Raw genomic sequence first — 26,093 nt, 5'->3', positions numbered from 1 at the left:
CTGCCTGTGTCCATTCATGTAAATGGACAGTTTGTTGCTGGTCATTCCCACATAGAAAGCTTCACAGTCTAGGCAGGTCAGTTGGTAAATCACGTGGGTGCTTTCACACTTGGCTCTGCCTTTCATTGTGTACACCTTCCGGGTTACAGGACTGGAGTAGGTGGTGGTGGGAGGGTGCATGGGACAGGTTTTACACTGGGGGCGGTTACAAGGGTAGGAGCCAGAGGGTAGGGAAGGTGGTTTGGGGATTTCATAGGGATGAACTAAGAGGTTACAAAGGTTAGGTGGACGGCGGAAAGACACTCTTGGTGGAGTGGGGAGGATTTCATGAAATATGGATCTCATTTCAGGGCTGGATTTGAGGAAGTTGTTTCCCTGCTGGAGAGCCACATTCAGAGTCTGATCCAGTCCCGGAAAGTATCCTGTCATAAGTGGGGCACTTTTGTGGTTCATCTGTGGGAGGTTCTGGGTTTGAGGGGATGAGGAAGTGGTTCTGGTTATTTGCTTCTGTACCAGGTCGGGAGGGTACTTGCGGGATGCGAAAGCTGTTTCCAGGTTGTTGGTGTAATGGTTCAGGGATTCCGGACTGGAGCAGATTCGTTTGCCACGAAGATATAGGCTGTAGGGAAGGGAAGTTTGATGTGGAATGGGTGGCAGCTGTCATAATGGAGGTACTGTTGCTTGTTGGTGGGTTTGATGTGGACGGATGTGTGAAGCTGGCCATTGGACAGATGGAGGTCAACGTCAAGGAAAGTGACATGGGATTTGGAGTAGGACCAGGTGAATCTGATGGAACCAAAGGAGTTGAGGTTGGAGAGGAAATGTTGGTGTTCAGAGATGGCTAGAGGATAAATGTAAGGATGTAAAGGCTTATCTGCCTACAGGAAAATTAAAGAGACCTTTGGAGATAAGAGAACCACCAGTACGAACATCAGATGGAAACCCAGTTCTAAGCAAAGAAGGGAAAGCAGAAAGATGGAAGGAATATATAGAGGGTCTATACAAGGGCGATGTACTTGAGGATAATATTATGGAAATGGAAGAGGATGTAAAGGAAGATGAAATGGGAGATACGATACTGCGTGAAGAGTTTGACAGAGCATTGAAAGACCTGAGTCGAAACAAGGCCCCCGGAGTAGACAACATTCCATTGGAACTACTGACAGCCTTGGGAGAGCCAGTCCTGACAAAACTCTACCATCTGGTGAGCAAGATGTATGAAACAGGCGAAATACCCTCAGACTTCAAGAAGAATATAATAATTCCAATCCCAAAAAAAGCAGGTGTTGACAGATGTGAAAATTACCGAACAATGAGTTTAATAAGCCACAGCTGCAAAATACTAACACGAATTCTTGACAGACGAATGGAAAAACTAGTAGAAGCCGACCTCGGGGAAGATCAGTTTGGATTCCGTAGAAATACTGGAACACGTGAGGCAATACTGACCTTACGACTTATCTTAGAAGAAAGAAAAAGGAAAGGCAAACCTACGTTTCTAGCATTTGTAGACGTAGAGAAAGCTTTTGACAATGTTGACTGGAATACTCTCTTTCAAATTCTAAAGGTGGCAGGGGTAAAATACAGGGAGCGAAAGGCTATTTACAATTTGTACAGAAACCAGATGGCAGTTATAAGAGTCGAGGGGCACAAAAGGGAAGCAGTGGTTGGAAAGGGAGTGAGACAGGGTTGTAGCCTCTCCTCGATGTTATTCAATCTGTATATTGAGCAAGCAGTAAAGGAAACAAAAGTAAAATTCGGAGTAGGTATTAAAATCCATGGAGAAGAAAAAAAATCTTTGAGGTTCGCCGATGACATTGTAATTCTGTCAGAGACAGCAAAGGACTTGGAAGAGCAGTTGAACGGAATGGACAGTGTCTTGAAAGGAGTATATAAGATGAACATCAACAGAAGCAAAACGAGGATAATGGAATGTAGTCGGATTAAGTCGGGTGATGCTGAGGGTATTAGATCAGGAAATGAGACACTTAAAGTAGTAAAGGAGTTGTGCTATTTGGGGAGCAAAATAACTGATGATGGTCAAAGTAGAGAGGATTTAAAATGTAGACTGGCAATAGCAAGGAAAGTGTTTCTGAAGAAGAGAGATTTGTTAAAATCGAGTATAGATTTAAGTGTCAGGAAGTCATTTCTGAAAGTATTTGTATGGAGTGTAGCCACGTATGGAAGTGAAACGTGGACAATAAATAGTTTGGACAAGAAGAGAATAGAAGCTTTCGAAATGTGGTGCTACAGAAGACTGCTGAAGATTAGATGGGTAGATCACATAACTAATGAGGAGGCATTGAATAGAATTGGGGAGAAAAGGAGCTTGTGGCACAACTTGACTAGAAGAAGGGATCGGTTGGTAGGACACGTTCTGAGGCATCAAGGGATCACCAATTTAGTATTGGAGGGCAGTGAAAAGGGTAAAAATCGTAGAGGGAGACCAAAAGATGAATACACTAAGCAGATTCAGAAGGATGTGGGTTGCAGTAAGTACTGGAATATGAAGAAGCTTGCACAGGATAGGGTAGCATGGAGAGCTGCATCAAACCAGTCTCAGGACTGAAGACCACAACAACAACAGCATGGTGTATATGTTCATTTTGTTATAACACAATTCACCTGTACATTTACATGCTGAACTGATCTAAGGGACATATAGAAAATCAATTACATGATCAGTCTCATATTTTCTATAATGAAATATTTTATTTTACAATACTTAACAGGAGTTTTTAAAAATATAATTTATTGGCAACATAAACTCATCTGCATGTATGAAAGTACTGCAGCAAACATAAATAAATAAAAACAAGAGACTTGCCCTCCTATTGATATGGTTACCAAATTACTTTACTATTAATAGTCCCAATGTCTTGATTGTTTCATGCAATCTCATTGAAGAAAATGCATTCATATAAGAGATAGAGATTAAACAATGGCTTTGCATAGCCCATCCGCTGCTATGGGGTCAAGTAAATTGTCTAATAGTTCTTGTCCGAAGCTTAGAGTGCACCCTGAGTGTGCTCTGATGACGAAAATAAAGTTAAATAGTTAAGCTACAGTAATTATTATTTTCGAACTCCCAGTATGCTGGAATGATTGTGGGTCAGCTGTTAAACCAACAGCTGATTCCTCGAACTGGGGTCTATCAAGTATGGGGTCCCACAAAGGTTCGGTCTTAGGTCCATTGCTGTTCTTGATATACATTAATGACTTACCATTTCATTTTGATGAAGATGCAAAGTTAGTTCTTTTTGCTGATGATACAAGTATAGTAATAACACCCAAAAACCAAGAACTAAGTGATGTAATTGTAAATGATGTTTTTCACAAAATTAGTAAGTGGTTCTCAGCAAACGGACTCTCTTTAAATTTTGATTAAACACAGTAAGGTAGAATTTTCAAATTTTTTAGGTGTGTCCATTGATGAGAGGGTAAACTGGAAGCAACACATTGATGGTCTGCTGAAACGCCTGAGTTCAGCTACGTATGCTACTAGGGTTATTGCAAAATTTGGTGATAAGAATCTCAGTAAATTAGCTTACTATGCCTACTTTCATTCACCGCTTTTGTATGGTATCATATTCTGGGGTAATTCATCGTTGAGTAGAAAAGTATTCATTGCTCAAAAACGTGTAATCAGAATAATTGCTGGAGCCCACCCTCGGTCATCCTGCAGACATCTATTTAAGGTTGTAGGGATCATCACAGTAACCTCACAGTATATATATTCACTTATGAAATTTGTTGTTAATAATCCAACCCAGTTCAAAAGTCATAGCAGTGTGCATAACTATAACACCAGGAGATAGGATGATCTTCACTATGCAGGGTTAAATCTGACTTTGGCACAGAAAGGGGTAAATTATGCTGCCACAAAAGTCTTTGGTCACCTACCAAACAGCATCAAAAGCCTGACAGATAGTCAACCAACATTTAAAAATAAATCAAAAGAATTTCTAGATGACAACTCCTTCTACTCATTGGCTGAATTTTTAGATATAAATTAAGGGAGGGAAAAAAAACTAACTTAAACATTAGTGTCATGCAATATTTTGTGTAATGTAAGATCTTGTACAGACATCTCTCATTAATCTGACACGTTCCACATCATTACGAAGTGTCGTATTCATGATCTATGGAACAAGTATTAATCTAATCTAATCTAATCAAAAACATCTGTTACTCAGAACGACGAAAAACCAGCCAAAGTTGCAAAATTCACCTTTTTTCAAAAATTTATTCACTTGATGACTAGTTTCAGGCAGGGACTCATTTTCAAATCACCATAATAGATAGTCAAAACGGTATTTTCAAAAATGCAAAAGCCATGTCAAGAATGTGCAAATGAACAGTTACAGTGCATACAGATAACATATGCATTGTAACTGTTCATTTGCATATTTTTGACATGGTTTTCACGTTACAATGATTTGAAAATGGGTCCCAAACCAAAACTAGTCATCGACTGAATAAAAAAAAAAAAGTGACATTTGCAACTTTGGCTGGCTTTTCATTGTACCAATTATTACTTTGTTCATCTGACTGTTCCATGCTCAACACTTCTTCTACTAGGTAACTGGTTACCTTTCCCCATATAATTGTATTATTGTTGTGTTAGCCTTTTATGAAATGAAATTGATGACAGCATATGAAAACCAAACATTGCAAATTTTAAATTAAAAACTCAGAACTGGAACTGTTTTGTAGAAATGTATTCAACATCATCCCACAGACCTAAATTTTGAACACAATTGTAATAATTTGTTGCCAGTACCAATTCCTAAAATATTCTCCTCGAAATTGAAATAAGAACACCGTGAATTCATTGTCCCAGGAAGTGGAAACTTTATTGACACATTCCTGGGGTCACATGATCACACTGACAGAACCACAGGCACATAGACACAGGCAACAGAGCATGCACAATGTCGGCACTAGTACAGTGTATATCCACCTTTCGCAGCAATGTAGGCTGCTATTCTCCCATGGAGACGATCGTAGAGATGCTGGATGTAGTCCTGTGGAACGGCTTGCCATGCCATTTCCACCTGGCGCCTCAGTTGGACCAGCGTTCGTGCTGGACGTGCAGACCGCGTGAGACGACGCTTCATCCAGTCCCGAACATGCTCAATGGGGGACAGATCCGGAGATCTTGCTGGCCAGGGTAGTTGACTTACACCTTCTAGAGCACGCTGGGTGGCACGGGATACATGCGGACGTGCATTGTCCTGTTGGAACAGCAAGTTCCCTTGCCGGTCTAGGAATGGTAGAACGATGGGTTCGATGACGGTTTGGATGTACTGTGCACTATTCAGTGTCCCCTCGACGATCACCAGAGGTGTACGGCCAGTGTAGGAGATCGCTCCCCACACCATGATGCCGGGTGTTGGCCCTGTGTGCCTCAGTCGTATGCAGTCCTGATTGTGGCGCTCACCTGCACGGCGCCAAACACGCATACGACCATCATTGGCACCAAGGCAGAAGCGACTCTCATCGCTGAAGACGACAAGTCTCCATTCGTCCCTCCATTCACGCCTGTCACGACACCACTGGAGGCGGGCTGCACGATGTTGGGGCGTGAGCGGAAGATGGCCTAATGGTGTGCGGGACCGTAGCCCAGCTTCATGGAGACGGTTGCGAATGGTCCTCGCCGATACCCCAGGAGCAACAGTGTCCCTAATTTACTGGGAAGTGGCAGTGTGGTCCCCTACGGCACTGCGTAGGATCCTACGGTCTTGGCGTGCATCTGTGCGTCGCTGCGGTCCGGTCCCAGGTCGACGGGCACGTGCACCTTCCGCCGACCACTGGCGACAACATCGATGTTCTGTGGAGACCTCACGCCCCATGTGTTGAGCAATTCAGTGGTACGTTCACCCGGCCTCCCGCATGCCCACTATATGCCCTCGCTCAAAGTCCATCAGCTGCACATACGGTTCACGTCCACGCTGTCGCGGCATGCTACCAGTGTTAAAGACTGCGATGGAGCTCCGTATGTCACGGCAAACTGGCTGACACTGACGGCGGCGGTGCACAAATGCTGCGCAGCTAGCGCCATTCGACGGCCAACACCGCGTTTCCTGGTGTGTCCGCTGTGCCGTGCGTGTGATCATTGCTTGTACAGCCCTCTTGCAGTGTCCGGAGCAAGTATGGTGGGTCTGACACACCGGTGTCAATGTGTTCTTTTTTCCATTTCCAGGAGTGTATATTTCTACTAGCAGTCCTTAAAACCAAGGCTTCTAAATTTTTGTTTGGCAATATAACAGTAATAAATTATAGCTGGCTGCCTGAGCACACTGAGTCTGAGATTGTGTGTGTGTGTGTGTGTGTGTGTGTGTGTGTGTACGGCAGGCATCTAAAAATATGGACAAAAATTACTAAAATAATGAAAATATTTCCATGAAATGAACTCAGTAACAACAGTACTGTAGTTTTCTTGTATCTATTTGCTATATTTTAATTCTGAATTACTCAAGCATAGCTCAAAAATAATGAGCACTTAAAAGTAGTTTCATTTCTGACTCACCTCCAGGTATTTCTGGACAAGCTGCTTTCTTTCAGAAGTTTTTGCCATTTTGTGTCCTTGATTAGTTAAATCATTCAATATCTCACTTGGCTCAAATGATATATTGTGTTGTTGTGGTAGAGATTTTTCATAAAGTTTCAGGTGTTCCTTAGGTGTATACTGTGAAATTTTACTGGAGAAAAGGTACATATTAGCACATATTTTAGTATTAGAAATACTTACAACAAATTAGAAATTTACATATTTGAATATATAGATTTTCAGACGTGTGTATGTCATGAAGATTAACAGAAATATAAGTAAGTGGAAAATAATTTTTAATTTAAAATGACTCTCTCTTTTACTTTTAGTTACCTGTTGCCTATAGAATAAATTTTCTGCAAGTGTTCTCTGACAGACAAGAGGAGCTTCAAACCATGAAATGATGTAACACAAGTTTGTAATGAGTTTATATTAGCTGGGATTCGGGCCAAAAGTGATTCAGCATTTTCCTCCTCATTTGTTGAATTTTCTAAAAGTCCCTGGACACAAATCAGTTTATTATGAAATAACTAACATATCAGTGAACATCTACAATGAAAGTATCTTATGTTTGTATACGTATTTTAACAAATTAATTTATTTACTGCAATGAAACACATTATGATAGCCATTTGCAAACTGTGTGCAATAAAATTTTACAAGAAACATTTTATTTTTAATTCATATTAATCTAAATGTATCAAAACACAAACTTCTTTCATATTCATCCATTCACACATCATTTTCTACAAATCCCATCATAAAGTGGAACCTTAAAGGCTATGTAAAAAGTAATATTGCATTTTGATTCCTCTACAGGTTTGTGGCACATGTGACTTTTCAATCACCTATTCATCAGCTTACTATCAATGCCACCAGAAACATCCACAATATATCACACTCCATCTCTTTGAAGTTGCTATGTCCAGTGATCTTTATAATATTTTTGTGGCAATTTATTGTTGTGAAATTGTTGGATATTGATTATTATCCTTCATTATGATCCTTGAAGTCAATATGACTCTTTGCAGAGACTCCTCAAACACTGTTTCTCATCCACAGTGTTACCACTACCATTGTACTTGTCACTTCACCTTTTAATCTCTAATCCTATTGTGTCCCCTAACCCTCTACTTCAATACCTCCACTCCTTCAGTAAACATACTCTTGCTGCAGCCGAACTATAATCCCACATAGTTTTCCTCCAGGACTGTATAATCGTTGGTACTGCTCCTAAAGCTGAAAAGTTCTAGTCTCAGATAACGACACATATTTGAAATGATACCTACTTATCTTCCAAGCCAATCAGTTCATAATCTTTACCCATTTCCTCCTACAAATTGCCTCTACTAACCAGCATTCCTAGCAGCTCACATCCACTACCTTTCAGTCCATGAATGTGTGTGCACGCATACAGTGTAACTCGCCTTGAAGACAACAGTAAACTAGAATAAAATGCCTCACTCTACATGAGGACGGAATTCACCATGTTGTTCAACATCTCCCTCTTCCCCAATTCTGCTCCGACCCCAGCCAATAAACCCAACTTAGAACCTCTTTTTAGCTTTCCATTCTCAGCAAATCTCCCACCAAAGCCCAATCAAAGTAACAGTCACATTACTAAATGTCATAATCCCAGTAACCATTCCATTCTAACTACTTGTCCAGATCCCTATCTGATCAAGTGACAATAGTTAAATTTAAAGGTCTGATCTGTCCCACTGAAATTCAATCACATTGCCTTAGTTTAACATCTTCCAGCTATCTGTAACCATAACTGAAATTCTACTTCACCACTCACTCCCCATCCTCAGCCGACGGAATGAGCATTGAGGTCTGCAAGGAGCAGTCCAACTCAAATCTCAAAGTAATCCTCACCCACTCTCTGAAAACCAGATTCTTCCGATCATGGAAACATCTTACCATACTTCAGCTGTGGCTCACACAATCTGTGATCTGAAAGCAGACCCCACTACTGTGACCCTCCCTGTAGACATAGGATTAATTCGACACAGAAAGTATGTGGCTGAAGGGCTCTGTCAGTTTTAGACAATAATAAACACAAGTATTCCCAATAACCTCATTTCTGTACAGACTGAGCTACGGCAAACCCTAGATGCTACCACCTAAATATACAAGTATGAGCACTGCAGCCAACCCATTGAAGCAGGTTTCAAAGCTACAACCAAATTCATTTCAACAATTATAGACCGGCTTCTTCATGGGGCACATGGAAGAGGGTTTTTTTTTTCTCAGCCATAAGAAATTGCATTCCCTAGCTTGGTGCAGATTCATTAATTATATCTTTGTGGTTTGGACTCGTGGTTAATGTGATGTGTTCCACCTCTTATAACAGCTTAACTTATCTTCACAATTTCACTTCCACTGGTTCTCCTCCAAATCTATAGGTCTCTCCTGGAAGTCTAGCTCCATGTCACTGAGGTTCTCATCCAAACCTCTGCCCGTATCAATCAAAGTAACAATATCCCCACTCAGATGACTGCTATCTCAGACATCAGAAGTTCCCTTCCCCACTGACCAAGAGACCATGGTAAACGATATCTGCTCCACCACCAAAACCCTCAACGCATAATCTAGTAACCTCTCACAGACTTTCCTCTTCCACAGCTACCCCATATATCTTGTCCACAGACTTATCCCCCATTCAGTCTCCTCCAAAATTCATAGTTTTTACTTACAACCAATCACACAGTATCACTCAGGCCTCAATAGATTACTCGGTGAAGGCTATGACTTTCTCCAATCAAGCCTTGAAATAGCACCATCTCTTCCTGACGTCCTTCCCACACCATATCTTTTCTCTAACTTCTGTTTTTGCTCTTTCCTCCCGTTTCTTAATTGAATTATACTTTTTTTTTTTTTTTACTTCTCTTCCTCTTTGAATCAGCCTTCACTTCTGGTAGAACATAAATACTTTAGGAGTAAAGGACACCACTTTCTGAAAAAAAAGGGAGGGGGGGACACCACTTACTGAAAAACACACACACACACACACACACACACACACACACACACCTTGTGCCTCTACATAGTGCTAGCAAGTCTGTAGTTCGGTGCAGGTGGACTACAGTGGGACGGAGGATGTGTTGAGTGGGGTGGGTACTGGAGGACGGATGGGAAGGAGGGAGCAAGAGAGGCATGGAGAGAGGGGGAGGGAGAGGGGGAGGGAGAGGGGGAGGGGGAAGGAGGAGGGGGAATGGGGGGAGAGGGAGAGAGAGAGAGAGAGAGAGAGAGAGAGAGAGAGAGAGAGAGAGAGAGAGAGACGCAGGAGCTGTGAAGAGAGATCAGGGTAGGAAGCTAGCAGAGGACTGTTTTGCTGGCTAGAAATATGGGTTGGAGGGACTACAGTTGCATGAGCTAGGTATGCGATGCAAGGGTGTTGGACTCAATGGGGAATGGCACACGATGAAGGTGATGTGGATTGGAAGGAAGGATAACTTCCATCTGTGTAGTTCAGAATAGCTCGTGGTAGAAAGAAGGATCCAGATGGCCCAGGTTGTGAAGCAACCATTGAAATAGAGCATGTTATGTTCAGCTGTATATTGCACCACAAGGTGGTCAAATTTGTCCTTGGCCACAGTTTGATAGTTGGCATACAGTCTGGTAGACAGTTGGTGTTGGTACCAACATAAAAATCTATGCAGTAGGGTTGGCATATGACACAGCTGCTCTCCTGATGGGGTAGGATAAGCCTGTGACAGGGACAGGAATAGAGTAGGATGCGCTGGGTGCGTGGATTGGCCACATCTTGCACCTAGGTCTTCAAAAATGTTCAAATGTGTGTAAAATCTTATGGGACTTAACTGCTAAGGTCATCAGTACACACTACTTAACCTAAATTATCCTAAGGACAAACACACACACACCCATGCCCGAGGGAGGACTCGAACCTCCGCCGGAACCAGCCGCACAGTCCATGACTGCAGCGCCTCAGACCGCTCGGCTAATCCCGCAAGAGGCCCTAGGTCTTCCATGTAGCAAGTTATGCGAGTGTGTTTTCTTCATATATTTGTACTCCAGCTTAAGAAAGGATTTACTCTAAAAGACAGCAAGTTGTGCAAGTGCTGCAATAAGATATCTTTCCAGAGATGACTAATTTGGGATTTTGTGTGACAAATGGGCAAGCTACGCCCTGAAAGCATATTTTACCTGCTATCATGCTTCTGCCTTGTTACTCATCCCCAAAAATACAACTACAGCTGTACTCACCATATGTGTACACTGTTTGTAACATATTGGAGCTAAAAAATTGAGATGGCATACACAAACTGTCATGTTGTTAACACTATGTCTTTATTTCTGAGCAAAGTACAATATTTCTGTATTATCCTTAATATGCATCTACTGAGTGGGGAGAAATATCATGTATGCTCACTAGAGTTCTGCTCGAAAGGGTAAATGCAGACTGGGACAAGCACAGAAGTCACCGTAATGTGATAGACCAGGAAACACTATAGTGAACTGATTGATGTCAAATTGATTCACATCCCAAAGCACAGGTTATACAAATGTTTCATAAAGTGACCACTGAGTTTGGTCATAACAAAGTAGATGGATCCTTTCCATTTGTTATGTTTTCTCCCAACCAAAATTATTATTTTTTTGTGAAAATTTTCATTATGATCATTTATATGGAATGCACACACTACATAAAAATCTTGAATATTGACTTATGGCTTAGTACCTGTTACAGTCTTTTGGTTATTCAGAACACACAATATTAGTTTATCTTAAAAAAAAAAAAAAAAACATGCTAATTACCATCACAAGTAATTTCAAATTTCACTGTCATTGCTCATATACAGGGTGGTCCATTGATTGTGACCGGGCCAAATATCTCACGAAATAAGCATCAAACGAAAAAACTACAAAGAACAAAACTTGTCTAGCTTGAAGGGGGAAACCAGATGGCACTATGGTTGGCCTGCTAGATGGAGCTGCCATAGGTCAAATGGATATCAACTGCATTTTTTACAATGTAGGAACCCCCATTTTTTATTACATATTCATATAGTACATAAAGAAATATGAATGTTTAAGTTGGACCACTTTTTTCGCTTTTTGATAGATGGCGCTGTAATAGTCACAAACATATGGTTCACAATTTTAGATGAACAGATGGTAACAGGTAGGTTTTTTACATTAAAATACAGAATTTAGGTACATTTGAACATTTTATTTTGGTTGTTCCAATGTGATACACGTACCTTTGTGAACTTATGATTTCTGAGAATGCATGCTGTTACAGCGTGATTACCTGTAAATACCACATTAATGCAATAAATGCTCAAAATGATGTCTGTCAACCTCAATGCATTTGGCAATACGTGTAAAGACATTCCTCTCAACAGTGAGTAGTTTGCCTTCCGTAACTTTCGCACATGCATTGACAATGCGCTGATGCATGTCGTCAGGTGTTATCGGTGGATCACAGTAGCAAATATCCTTCAACTTTCCCCACAGAAAGAAATCCAGGGAAGTCAGATCCGGTGAACATGCGGGCCATGGTGTGGTGCTTTGACGACCAATCCACTTGTCATGCTAATCAATAATGCTTCAACCGCACATGAGCTATGTGCTGGACATCCATCATGTTGGAAGTACATCGCCATTCTGTCATGTGGTGAAACATCTTGTAGTAACATCAGTAGAACATTATGTAGGAAATCAGCAATCATTGCACCATTTAGATTGCCATCAATAAAATGGGGGCCAATTATCCTTCCACTCATAATGTCGCACCATACATTAACCCGCCAAGGTCGCTGATGTTCCATTTGTTGCAGCCATCATGGATTTTCCGTTGCCCAATAGTGCGTATTATGCCAGTTTACATTACCGCTGTTGGTGTATGACGTTTCGTTGGTAAATAGAACACGCACAACAAATCTGTCATCGTCCCACAATTTCTCTTGTGCCCAGTGGCAGAACTGTACACGATGTTGAAAGTTGACGCCATGCAATTCCTGGTGCATAGAACTATGGTACGGGTGCAATTGATGTTGATGTAGCATTCTCAACACTGACGTTTTTGAGATTCCCGATTCTCGCGCAATTTGTCTGCTACTTATAAGTGGATTAGCTGTGACAGCAGCTAAAACACCTACTTGGGCATCATCATTTGTTGCAGGTCATGGTTGATGTTTCACATGTGGCTGAACACTTCCTGTTTCCTTAAATAACGTACTATCTGGCGAACGAACTGGACACTTGGATGATATCATCCAGGATTCCAAGCAGCATACATAGCATATGCCCATTGGGCATTTTGATCGCAATAGCCATACATCAACATGATATCGACTTTTTCTGCAATTGGTAAATGGTCCATTTTAACACAGGTAATGTATCACAAAGCAAATACCATCTGCACTGGCGGAATGTTACGTGATACCACGTACTTATACATTTGTGACTATTACAGCCCCATCTATCACAAAGCGAAGAAAGCTGTCCAACTAAAACATTTATATTTCTTTATGTGCTACACAAATATGTAACAAAAAATGGAGGTTCTTATTTTTTTAAAATGCAGTTGATATCCGTTTGACCTATGGCAGCGCCATCTAGCTGGCCAATCATAGCGCCATCTGGTTCCCCCCTTCAAGCTAGATGAGTTTTGTTCTTTGTAGTTTTTTTGTTTGATGCTTATTTCGTGAGATATTTGGCCCAGTGACTATCAATGGACCACCCTGTATAAACATATATCTGACTGCTACCTTCCTGATAGGGTATATGAAAAAGGCATGTAAACAATTATAGCATTTATACAGCTAATGTCAAACATGTTGGCGACATTTGCACTCATTTAGTTTCACAGTAATTAATTTCTTTAATAAAAAAGTTGTTACTAAAATAGAATCTCTTATTTAGGCAATCTGGCCAGCATAATCCAATAAAAATTATCTTCGTACATCCATATTTAAATTGGATGATGGTGGAACATCAGCTGGTATATATTTTTTTATTGAAAATGAAACTCCTCCAGCTGTATTTAAGATTTCATATTTATTTGGTTACTAGTTTTGACATGTCAACGTCATCATGAGGTCCTATATAACACACCATACATTAAACAATGTGAGACATCTGTAGTCTATGTGCTATTGTACAAATTATATATATTATAGACATGTTATATAAAGGATGACTTCACTGAAAGTGGTTACATTTCGTTCATTTTCACTAAGATGCAATTCACCTTGACATTAGCAATTACATGGTATAAACAAGTACAAATATGTAAGTCTAAGTGACAAACCGTTACTTTCAGAGATAATAATACAGGCATGAAACAGTACTAAAATTGTGTTACAAGCGAATAATGATACCCTAAGCACTTCTTTGTGTGCACAATTTAACTAAAAGAAAGGAAAAATGCACGGCCAATAAGACATATGTAAGGCATGATTCCATTGTTTATAAATAGTGAAAGGTGGGTGGGAAAACCAGTGCTATTTACATAAAACAGATGTAAACTGTATACTAGAAAGCTAGGGTTGCATTGTGTGAGTAGACTTCTGTAAAGAATGGCTGAGATTGAGCTAACCTGCAGGTAATCTCATCTGGGGGAGGGGGTGAAGTTAGACTAATAAATAGTGACCGAGGGAGCAAAAGACAGAATGATCTAATTAAGTAGACTTACGTACGGGTACATTTCTACTACATCCACTATCTGGATGTAGTAGAAGAGACAAGAATACTTTACCAAAACCGTAGTAGAACCCAGACACATAATGACAAAAATAAAATGGGCAGTACCATGAAATGTTTGAAGTGCCTATATCATTCCCAAATTTACGGTAACAATGGAATCCAGCAGTACAAAAAGGCTGGCATTATATCTGCCATGGAATAGTACATTGGCAGAAAGGCGGTATCTATATCTAAATGTAAGTGTGTTGAAAAATGACGTGAGTGTAAAACTCATGCATTGATTTGACATCTATGAATACTAACAAAATAAAAGGGGATCAGTGCGTCTTGCGAAAAAATACCTCTTGTTTGTGGCAGAGGAGGTCTGTGTAAGTTATCCTATGTTTTGTCAATCAGGAAATGAAGACAATGGTCTTATTCAAGTGATCCATAATTATCAGAGACCACTTAATTGTCATGGTGCTATAATGGTCTAGGTTGGTTATCGAGTATAGAGTCTCACCTATTTTGTTAATAATTATCCTTTATTTGTATTGAAATATGTGCGCACTCTTCATAACCTCTCTAATCACTCAATGTATCCTTATTCTTATTAAGTAGACAGTTATTCTCAAAAATAAGTAGGTGAATGGAAAGGAGTTAAGTTTGCATAACGCTGTATCGTCATCACTATAAAGTAACGAAGTGAAATGGTTACCTCAATGACATCATTCATACCAATACACAACACAGGTGAGGATGAATTGGAAGAATGGTACGGAACCCAGTTATGTATTAAAAAGTTAGTCAATGGTGTAAAATAAACACATGAGTCAATTATGAACCTACCCATTCCCACGAGAGAAATGTAAACTAACATGCCACCAAAATGTAACATTTCAATGTCGGTGCCTCATTTATGGCTATAACTCAGGTCAAAAATGATCTAATTCTAATAGGCCTGCATTAGTAAAAGTCCAAACAAGTACATAAAAGTGCTCCAAATAGATGTAAACAGTGTTATCAGTCAAAACCGTTTGTCACATATGTAAAATACTTGCGGTTCCTCTAATAACTAATTACTAAAGAAGAGTACACAATAAAATATACAATATATAACTCTCGTATTGTTATACATAATCAAGTCAGGGGTTGACATAAGTCAACAACAGTCATTGAAATGCCTAATCACCTACCTACTTGGACGACTACAGTCTAACATTTATATCATCACTACACCACAAGTTCTCACTCATTTCTCCTGTCCTTATAAATCTGTTCTTCTATAAAATTACTAGTATAACTATACTGACTATCCAGTCATTTAGGGGAATGATCACGAAAGTGAGGGGGTAAAACTATTCTGAATAAAAGGCCCATCAAACGATTAGGGTAAAACTAGACTGACTCATTTAAACAAAAGATGATCATACGTCAAGGACGATTCTGTCTAAGGGAGGCTTGTTCTTTCATCGAACTGACAACATGGTGACCTCTGTAGTACATATAGTCGAGTACAGAAACATGAATTACTTGTCTTGTAATCAATACTAAATCGAAAAATCTTCACAAGAGGGGGATCAATCCAAATATACAAGGTTTGACACAATTTAGAGTCAACTTTCCAAATATAAGAAGGATAACCATAAGAATCCTTCTTAATGATTGGTATAATGGTTACCAGACATCCAGCAACCTTTAACAGAAGGACATATCAAATGATAATATATCATACAATCGAAGGAATAATGTCAGTTATATTATAACACTATATCTGTAAAGATCTATGATATTATTTACCCATATTAACAAAGAAACAAGTTCAAAGCAAGGGATTAGTTACTGTTCATACTATGGACATTAATGTTCTATACTCTATGTCAAAGGCTACCAGAAGTAGTGATTCAAATTGCAAAGATGCCTACTGATCAAAGAATCCGGAGTCTAATTACACAATCGTTATTACTGTGCAGTAATAATTGGAACAGAACACATCGGCATCATTATTACACCATCAAACTACAACTACAATTCCTTGCATTGTTTAACAATACGTGAAATATATCTTATTTTCTCAGGTGAGAATGTCGTTACTGACACTGCCAATAACATATTGCAAACATCTGCAGATCCTGTAGCTACTGCTAATATGAAATTGTACTAGAAGTCCACAGTGAGACCAATATGTGCTCCACATGGATGGTGGGCAGTAACTAGTGTGAGCTAGAATGAGATGAAGAGGACAACAGAAGAGAAGAATTTGAGGCACTGCATCAAACTAGTACAAAGACTGATGAGAAAATACTGATGGAAGTTCAGTTTAGGCTCTGTCATTGTTCTGGCTCATTATTGTCACTCTCTTAGTATTTTATTAACGTTTATTTGATGCAACTGTTTTTCGCAGGCAGTATGCGAAGGTTTGCAGTACTATCACTTTTTTCCTTATGTTTAAAAAAATGTTTGAGTTATTTAGAGCAAAATGTATTCTAAATATCCTGATAGATGGAAAACTCTTCACAAATGAAGTTTTCAGTTTTATTCCTCATAATTTGGCATCATATTTTTTTGCTTCATATGTTGCTATTGGAAAATGGGGAGTTGCATTGAGTTCACTAGCTATGTCATTGTTCTTATTCTGTAGCGTTTTCATTATAACAAGCACGTGTTTGGGAACTGGTCACATCAATTTTAAGTCAGTCTAGCTTAAATCAGTGCAATCATTCTTCAAAATCAGTACAATAAGTAGTTACTTTATGCCATTTAGTAAAATCTGCATGTGGTCAAGACAAGGAAGATTATTATTATGACTGACCCAAATGTTCAGCACTGTTGCAGAAAATTAACTTTTGTGAGAGAAACAAGTAGTTGCGTCTCAATAATAGACTGTTGGGCTGTAAACTGTACTGTGATGTCAAATGCCTAGCTGTTGATAAATGGATGGGAATGAAAATTTCAATGGATTGGGCATTATGGAGAATTCCAGAAAAAACACCGGAGAAAAGATACACAATCAGAAGGAGAGTGCGGTACCAAAAAGTAACATCTAATGGGAAAAATAAAACACTGGAGAATATTTTCTTAAACACTTTGCCTCATAATAAAGAAGTAGCAAAAAATGTTTTTTGAATTGCTTATAAAGTTGCAGAGAAACTAGCCATTTAATAGCTTTGAAGACGAAATAAGTTTACAGGAACTTTGTGATGTAGACATTCTATGAATTCATGCATTAATGCTGTGAGTCATATCACAAATGAAATGAGAAAAATGTTAATGCACTTTGTTGTGCAGTCCAAGAACAAAAAGTCATTACTGATGAATCAACAACTGTAACAGATCCACACTCATTGTTCTTTTTGAACTTTCTGCTAGAATGAGTCATTTCCTAGATTTAATTGCTTTGAGGAACTTTTATTGTCTGTAACTTTTGATGGTGCAGCTGTATTATTTGGTGTGCATAATGGTGTAAGGAGACTAATGCAAGAGGAATTTCCTAATATTCTCTTCTAGTGTCAGTAACTATCACCTTGAATTGCTGTTAGTGACACTATAAACAGTGTACCAGGAGCGAAATGGTCCAATAATTTTATGGACAAACTTTAGGTAAATTTTCATATTTCACCCAAGAATGCAAGAGTAAAAATGGTAGAATTTTAAGCACTTGCTAGGTTGCATCTAGCTTTTGCACCATTTCTGCAGTGTGGCAAGACTCCGCAGCCCTTGCCCATAATTTACAGGAGGCAAAAAAGAGGGCAGTCGGATCACTGTTTATATGAATCTCTAGAAAAAAATAATGCCATGCAAGTTGTTCTTAACTTGGGCCTTTTGCGTGATGCTATCCAAGAACTTAGCGAACTAAGCCTAGGTCTACACAAGAGAAATATTGGCTTGTACAAGGCACACAGGAGGATAATGAATAAGTTCAAATGTTTCAAGACAGCACTGAAAATCCTGGCCTGTACTACAGTATCTCTTTTCAAAGTAAGGAGACTGTGAAGTTCAAAAGTACTTAATTCCACAAAAATAAAAGACACAGTCCTGAATTATTTCATCTGATTTTTATAAAAGTCTGAAAGAATTTGTTGGAAAGTGTCTACTTCAAGGATATGATGTTGATTTGAATGAATGAGCCAAGATTTTAGATTTCAAGTATTTGCAAGACAATGCTGCGAAGCTGAGATTAGGAAGTCAGCCCACAAATTTCACTTACATGAAAGAGAAACAGTTAATGATTTCCACTAATGTTTTCAAGAAAATAAATTCCAAGATATACTACTTCCTCTTAAGGATGCTTAGGGCACAATTGCAATACCTTCCAGAGAATGTGAAAGGGATTTCTCTCAAATGAATCTTATAGTTACTTTAGTTGGATCATCTATGCTTGTACGGATAGGTTATACACTAATGGTGGAGCCTCCTCTCATTGAGTTCAAACCTAACAAATATGTAGACTCCTGGCTGCTCCAACAACATCATTCTGCAGTTGGCAGCAAAAGCAGGTGGTGGTCTAGAAACAATGAGTGTATATTGAAGGATTGTGTTAAAATTCTTGAAATTGCTGCAATAATAAGTTCTTTGAGAGTACTAGTATTTCTTTGCCAGAAAAAAAAGCACGGATTTTGTGTAATATGAATTCTTCCTGTACCAAGAGGTGAGTTCCAAAAATCATGTCCTAGAAGAGCTTTTTTAAAAGCATCCCACTCAGTAAATATTATTAATGCACTAAACTAGCAGCAATGTTTGCTTTAATTGTTTAGGGCAGAGTAGTGGTGTTATGTGCACTAGACATCCATACTCTTCAAATGTATACCCATCAAAACTTGTCACAAAGAAGATAGTGTGGGTAGAGTTTACAAAGATGTAGCTGAGGTGATAAACAGGTAAATGAGAACAGAATACAGAGAGCCATGAATTAATAACATCATTCCCCCATCCTAACCAATACTACACGAGCCAGTCAGCTTCGGCATTACAACATCACAGTTCTGCTCCATCTCAAGGAAGTAATGAATGATACATAATAGGCCAGAGAAAGCACATTGAACATTGTCAACTTATCAACTGTAATTTATGAGCAGTGAAAGAACACTGAGGCAAGAATACTGTCAGAAGATATCAAACTATGACCAATCCAAAGTGGTCATGGGGAGTAAAGATAGGAAGGAACATTAATATTTAACATCACACCAATGACATAAGCACTAGAATGGAAATTCCTGGATGGAATAATATATAAAATATAGGAAAGACAACCACTCACCAATATCTGTATTGTGGCACATACAAACACATAATGTAAAACTGTTTACACTAACTTTCGAGCTTCAGCTCTTTCTCTACTGAAAATACACAAACTGAAACATGCAACTACACAACACCTCAACATACATGTCCATGGCAAGACTGACTGTTGATTATTGATAGTAGTCGCCTGATCAGGTGGGGGTGGGAAGAGGATAGGGAAGGACACACGAGGTAAGGAGGGCGTAGTGGGATAGAGTGCACAGGTCTTTTCCACAGATGACTCAGTGGCTGCACAACAAGATGAAAGAAGTTTTGATGGCAGAGGATATGTTCTTGTTGTTGTCTTCAGTCCTGAGACTGTTTTGAGGATATAGGAGGTAGTGAAATAATAATAATAATAATTATTATTATTCTTATTATTATTATTATTTTACTGTCATTCAGCTGATTACAAAGTCAGGAGCATATATTTCTACATAAACTACTATATCGATGTAAATTGGTTTAAATAAAAAGGTACATGTTAGAATACAGTATTTTCATCTTCAAAGAATTCATCAATGGTGTAAAATGGATTATTCACTTGTAGCTTGTATAATTTAGCTTTAAAGATATTTACAGGCAGTTCTTTAAAGTCAGCACTTAGTCTATTAAACATCCTTAGTCCAAGAACTAGGTAAGAGTTATGCGATTTTGATAATCTATGATATGGTACGTCTACAGATGTTCTGTTTCTAGTATTATGGCTAAGAATATCACTTCTCAACACAAAATTAGAAACATTGTTTCTAATGTACATTAAAACATTGTAGATGGATAAGTTTACTACTATAAGACACTGCAATTTAATAAACAGAGGTTTACAATGTTCTGTTTTATCAGAATCCATTATTATTCTTATTACTTTCTTCTGTAAAAGTAAAATGTCATTTACATGACAGCTACTACCGCACAGTAAAATTCCATAAGAGATGATGCTTTGGAAGAAGGCAAAAAATGCTGATCTCACATAGTCATTGGGAACATGTCTTTTTAAATTTCTAATTAGATCAAAAACTCTTGAAAGCCTAGCCAATATATTTTTAATGTGTGGTTCCAACGTCAATTTATTGTCAATTTTTTTTTTTTTTTGTCATCAGTCTACTGACTGGTTTGATGCGGCCTGCCACGAATTCCTTTCCTGTGCTAACCTCTTCATCTCAGAGTAGCACTTGCAACCTACGTCCTCAATTACTTGCTTGACGTATTCCAATCTCTGTCTTCCTCTACAGTTTTTGTCCTCTACAGCTCCCTCTAGTACCATGGAAGTCATTCCCTCATGTCTTAGCAGATGTCCTATCATCCTGTCCCTTCTCCTTATCACTGTTTTTCACATATTCCTTTCCTCTCCGATTCTGTGTAGAACCTCCTCATTCCTTACCTTATCAGTCCACCTAATTTTCAACATTAGTCTATAGCACCACATCTCAGATGCTTTGATTCTCTTCTGTTCCGGTTTTCCCACAGTCCATGTTTCACTACCATACAATTCTGTACTCCAGACGTACATCCTCAGTAATTTCTTCCTCAAATTAAGGCCGGTATTTGATATTAGTAGACTTCTCTTGGCCAGAAATGCCTTTTTTGCCATAGCGAGTCTGCTTTTGATGTCCTCCTTGCTCCATCTGTCTAGGTAGCAGAATTCCTTAACCTCATTGACTTCGTGACCATCAATTCTGATGTTGAGTTTCTCGCTGTTCTCATTTCTACTACTTCTCATTACCATCGTCTTTCTCCTATTTACTCCCAAATCATACTGTGTACTCATTAGACTGTTCATTCCGTTCCGCAGATCATTTAATTCTTCTTCACTTTCACTCAGGATAGCAATGTCATCAGCGAATCGTATCATTGATATCCTTTCACCTTGTATTTTGATTCCACTCCTGAACCTTTCTTTTATTTCCATCATTGCTTCCTCGATGTACAGATTGAAGAGTAGGGGCGAAAGGCTACAGCCTTGTCTTACTCCCTTCTTAATAAGAGCACTTTGTTCTTGATCGTCCACTCTTATTATTCCCTCTTGGTTGTTGTACATATTGTATATGACCCGTCTCTCCCTATAGCTTACCCCTACTTTTTTCAGAATCTTGAACAGCTTGCACCATTTTATATTGTTGAACACTTTTTCCAGGTCGACAAATCCTATAAACGTGTCTTGATTTTTCTTTAGCCTTGCTTCCATTATTAGCCATAATGACAGAATTGCCTCTCTCGTGCCTTTACTTTTCCTAAAAGTGGAAGGAGTATATAGAGCGTCTATACAAGGGCGATGTACTTGTGGACAATATTATGGAAATGGAAGAGGATGTAGATGAAGATGAAATGGGAGACGCGATACTGCATGAAGAGTTTGACAGAGCACTGAAAGACCTGAGTCGAAACAAGGCCCCCGGAGTAGACAACATTCCATTGGAACTACTGACTGCCTTGGGAGAGCCAGTCCTAACAAAACTGTACCATCTGGTGAGAAAGATGTATGAAACAGGCGAAATACCCTCAGACTTGAAGAAGAATATAATAATTCCAATCCCAAAGAAAGCAGGTGTTGACAGATGTGAAAATTACCGAACAATCAGTTTAATAAGCCACAGCTGCAAAATACTAACTCGAATTCTTTACACATGAATGGAAAAAGTAGTGGAAGCCGACCTCGGGGAAGATCAGTTTGGATTCCGTAGAAATACTGGAACACGTGAGGCAATACTGACCTTACGACTTATCTTAGAAGAAAGATTAAGGAAAGACAAACCTATGTTTCTAGCATTTGTAGACTTAGAGAAAGCTTTTGACAATGTTGACTGGAATACTCTCTTTCAAATTCTAAAGGTGGCAGGGGTAAAATACAGGGAGCGAAAGGCTATTTACAATTTGTACAGAAACCAGATGGCAGTTATAAGAGTCGAGGGACATGAAAGGGAAGCAGTGGTTGGGAAGGGAGTGAGACAGGGATGCAGCCTCTCCCCGATGTTATTCAATCTGTATATTGAGCAAGCAGTAAATGAAACAAAAGAAAAATTCGGAGTAGGTATTAAAATCCATGGACAAGAAATAAAAACTTTGAGGTTCGCCGATGACATTGTAATTCTGTCAGAGACAGCAAAGGACTTGGAAGAGCAGTTGAACGGAATGGACAGTGTCTTGAAAGGAGGATATAAGATGAACATCAAAAAAAGCAAAACGAGAATATTGGAATGTAGTCGAATTAAGTCAGGTGATGCTGAGGGAATTAGGTTAGGAAATGAGACTCTTAAAGTAGTAAAGGAGTTTTGCTATTTGGGGAGCAAAATAACTGATGCTGGTCGAAGTAGAGAGGATATAAAATGAAGACTGGCAATGGCAAGGAAAGCGTTTCTGAAGAAGAGAAAATTGTTAACATCGAGTATAGATTTAATTGTCAGGAAGTCATTTCTGAAAGTATTTGTATGGAGTGTAGTCATGTATGGAAGCGAAACATGGACGATAAATAGTTTGGACAAGAAGAGAATAGATGCTTTCGAAATGTGGTGCTACAGAAGAATGCTGAAGATCACATAACTAATGAGGAAGTATTGAATAGGATTGGGGAGAAGAGAAGTTTGTGGCACAACTTGACCAGAAGAAGGGATCGGTTGGTAGGACATGTTCTGAGGCATTAAGGGATCACCAATTTCGTATTGGAGGGCAGCGTGGAGGGTAAAAATCGTAGAGGGAGACCAAGAGATGGATACACTAAGCAGATTCAAAAGGATGTAGGTTGCAGTAGGTACTGGGAGATGCAGAAGTTTGCACAGGATAGAGTAGCATGGAGAGCTGCAGCAAACCAGTCTCAGGACTGAAGACAACAACAACAACAACAACAACAACAACAACAACAAAGCCAAACTGGTCGTCACCTAGTGCATTCTCAATTTTCTTTTCCATTCTTCTGTATATTATTCTTGTAAGCAGCTTCGATGAATGAGCTGTTAAGCTGATTGTGCGATAATTCTTGCACTTGTCAGCTCTTGCCGTCTTCGGAATTGTGTCGATGATGCTTTTCCGAAAGTCAGATGGTATGTCGCCAGACTCATATATTCTACACACCAACGTGAACAGTCGTTTTGTTGCCACTTCCCCTAATGATTTTAGAAATTCTGGTGGAATGTTATCTATCCCTTCTGCCTTATTTGACCGTAAGTCCTCCAAAGCTCTTTTAAATTCCGATTCTAATACTGGATCCCCTATCTCTTCTAAATCGACTCTTGTTTCTTCTTCTATCACATCAGACAAATCTTCACCCTCATAGAGGCTTTCAATGTATTCTTTCCACCTATCTGCTCTCTCCTCTGCATTTAACAGTGGAATTCCCGTTGCACTCTTAATGTTACCACCGTTGCTTTTAATGTCACCAAAGATTGTTTTGACTTTCCTGTATGCTGAGTCTGTCCTGCTGACAATCATATCTTTTTCGATGTCTTCACATTTTTCCTGCAGCCATTTCGTCTTAGCTTCCCTGCACTTCCTATTTATTTCATTCCTCAGCGACTTGTCAATAGCAACACCTAAAAATGTAACAGTTTCTAATTCCTGGTAGTTAGGAATCTCTTTGGGGCTAAAGTAAAGTGTCTGGCTTTTGTTTTCATTTAGCAAGGAGCTATTAACTTTGAACCATAATGAGGACTGAGCAAGGGTATTTTCGGTGAGTGTTTTCAGTGTACCTAGATCAGAGCTTTTATGTAGAAAAGTTGTGTCATCAGCATACAATATTGTATGAGAATTTATGAATAAGGGCAGGTCATTAATCATTAGTATAAACAGTAAAGGTAAAAGCACCGACCCTTGAGGCACTCCATACCTAACATTAACCAAATTTGATTTCTCCCTACCAATGCACACAACTTGTTGACGGTTCTCTAGAAAAGACCTGAACATATTTATACTGTTTGTCATCAAAACCATAGTAAACTAGCTTATTCAGCACAGTGTCATGCTCTACACAGTCAAAGGCTCTGCTCAGGTCACAAAATGTTGCCTGGGCATAGTCCCTAGCCTCGAACACATCTAGGACTAATTTTACTAGGGAGTCCATTGCATCCGTTGTGGATTTACCTTTCCTAAATCCAAACTGTTTATCACTAATTATATTTAGTTTACCCAAGTAGGCACTAACTTGGTCATACATAATCGTTTCTAAAATTTATGGATATATGGATATAGGTCTGTAACTAGCAGGACAGTTCTTTTCCCCTTTTTTGTATATGGGCAAACTCTAGAAATGTTTAGTATGTCGGGGGACTTATTTTCAACAAGCCATTTGTAAACACAAAAGGTTAAAGGATAAATCACACAATCAATAACATCTTTCATCAAATTACATGACATATCATAGTAATCAACACTAACTGAAGGTTTGAAATTTTTCACTATTTTTAGGATATTATTTGGGCTCACTTCTGTGAAAGTGAAGATGCTTGGGGGAAGCTTTTCAAAGCAGCTGTCCGTAATACTATGCGCATTTTCAGGTCGTTTTATTATTGAACTATTAATTTCTTCAATGGACTGAATGCAATTTTTATTGAATTCTTCTGGGGGTAATGGCAATTTCCTCTTTGTGTTTAGTGTGTGCAATGGAGTTTATTACACTCCAGGCCTTCTTGCATTTATTGTTAGATTTTTCAATGTTTACTATGTTATGCAGTTTCTTTGCTTCATTTATTGCCTTCCTATACTTGCATTTAGCTTTAGCATACAGGTCTTTATACAGTTCTGATTTACTGGTTTTGTACATCCTAGAATACAGCATAACAGTATTTTTCAGTTGCCCTAACTGTGGAGTATACCATTCCTTCATTTTCCTTTTCTTGTAATTACTACTAATATTCACTGCACATTTTTTCAGAGGGATGTTATTTTCAAATACATTTAAAAAGAAGGAGAAAAACTTTGTGAATACAATATCAGCTGAACAGTGTTGAAGCCTAAAAAAACACGTGTCCCAACTGAAATAAGTGAGGGCATGTCTAAACCTATCCATCCTCTCTCTGCTCACTGGTCTAGTAATCACAGTTTTAGATTCTGGTTTGGTGCAGTCTGAAGTTACATTATTAAGACTAAAATATACTGCATCATGGTCTGAGAAAGGGAAACTAATTACATCAGTGGACATACAAGTTCTCTTAATATTTGAAAATATATTGTCTAGACAGGATGAGCTCTGGTAGGTTTGCAGTTAACATAGTACAGGTTAAACTGTTGAAGCATATTTTTGAGCTCTGTCACAGTTTTTCTGTCCTGCAGGATATCAAAACTTGAATTGATATCCCCTCCAATGACAACATTGTATTTTTTCCATTTTGGTATACATATGTACATTAAGAGTTCCTCAAGTTTCTCCAGAAAGATATGGGGGTCACCACTAGGTGGCCTGTACACTACTACTACTACCATTAGCTTAAGGCTCTCAATTACTAGATCTGACATTTCAAAATGCATTTCATCACAAAGGGTATTGAGATCTATCCTGCCACAGTTTGGTGCAAGAGGTGTTTTTGCATATATTGCTACCCCACCACGACAGTGCTGTTTTCTGCAATAGCAACTAAGTAGTGTGAGTAGTGTGTAATCATCCAGTACTTTGTACCCA

At 38.9% G+C, this 26,093-nt stretch overlaps 1 protein-coding gene across 1 annotated transcript in view; it reads right to left on the bottom strand.

Annotated features, from left to right (window-relative positions):
* The window catches only part of LOC126323887 (nipped-B-like protein A), a 486,440-nt gene that overhangs the window by 52,126 nt on the left and 408,221 nt on the right, over window positions 1-26,093 (bottom strand). Inside the window, exons 22-23 of the mRNA XM_049994805.1 lie at window positions 6,887-7,053; window positions 6,533-6,704 (exon numbers count right to left, since the gene is read on the bottom strand). Of these exons, the coding sequence (XP_049850762.1) occupies window positions 6,533-6,704; window positions 6,887-7,053 (339 nt within the window). The remainder of the gene's footprint in view (window positions 1-6,532; window positions 6,705-6,886; window positions 7,054-26,093) is intronic.

The sequence above is a fragment of the Schistocerca gregaria genome, chromosome 2 (genome assembly GCF_023897955.1).
Source record: "Schistocerca gregaria isolate iqSchGreg1 chromosome 2, iqSchGreg1.2, whole genome shotgun sequence".
Taxonomy (NCBI): Eukaryota; Metazoa; Arthropoda; class Insecta; order Orthoptera; family Acrididae; genus Schistocerca; species Schistocerca gregaria.
This window is presented reverse-complemented; position numbering and strand designations above follow the sequence as displayed.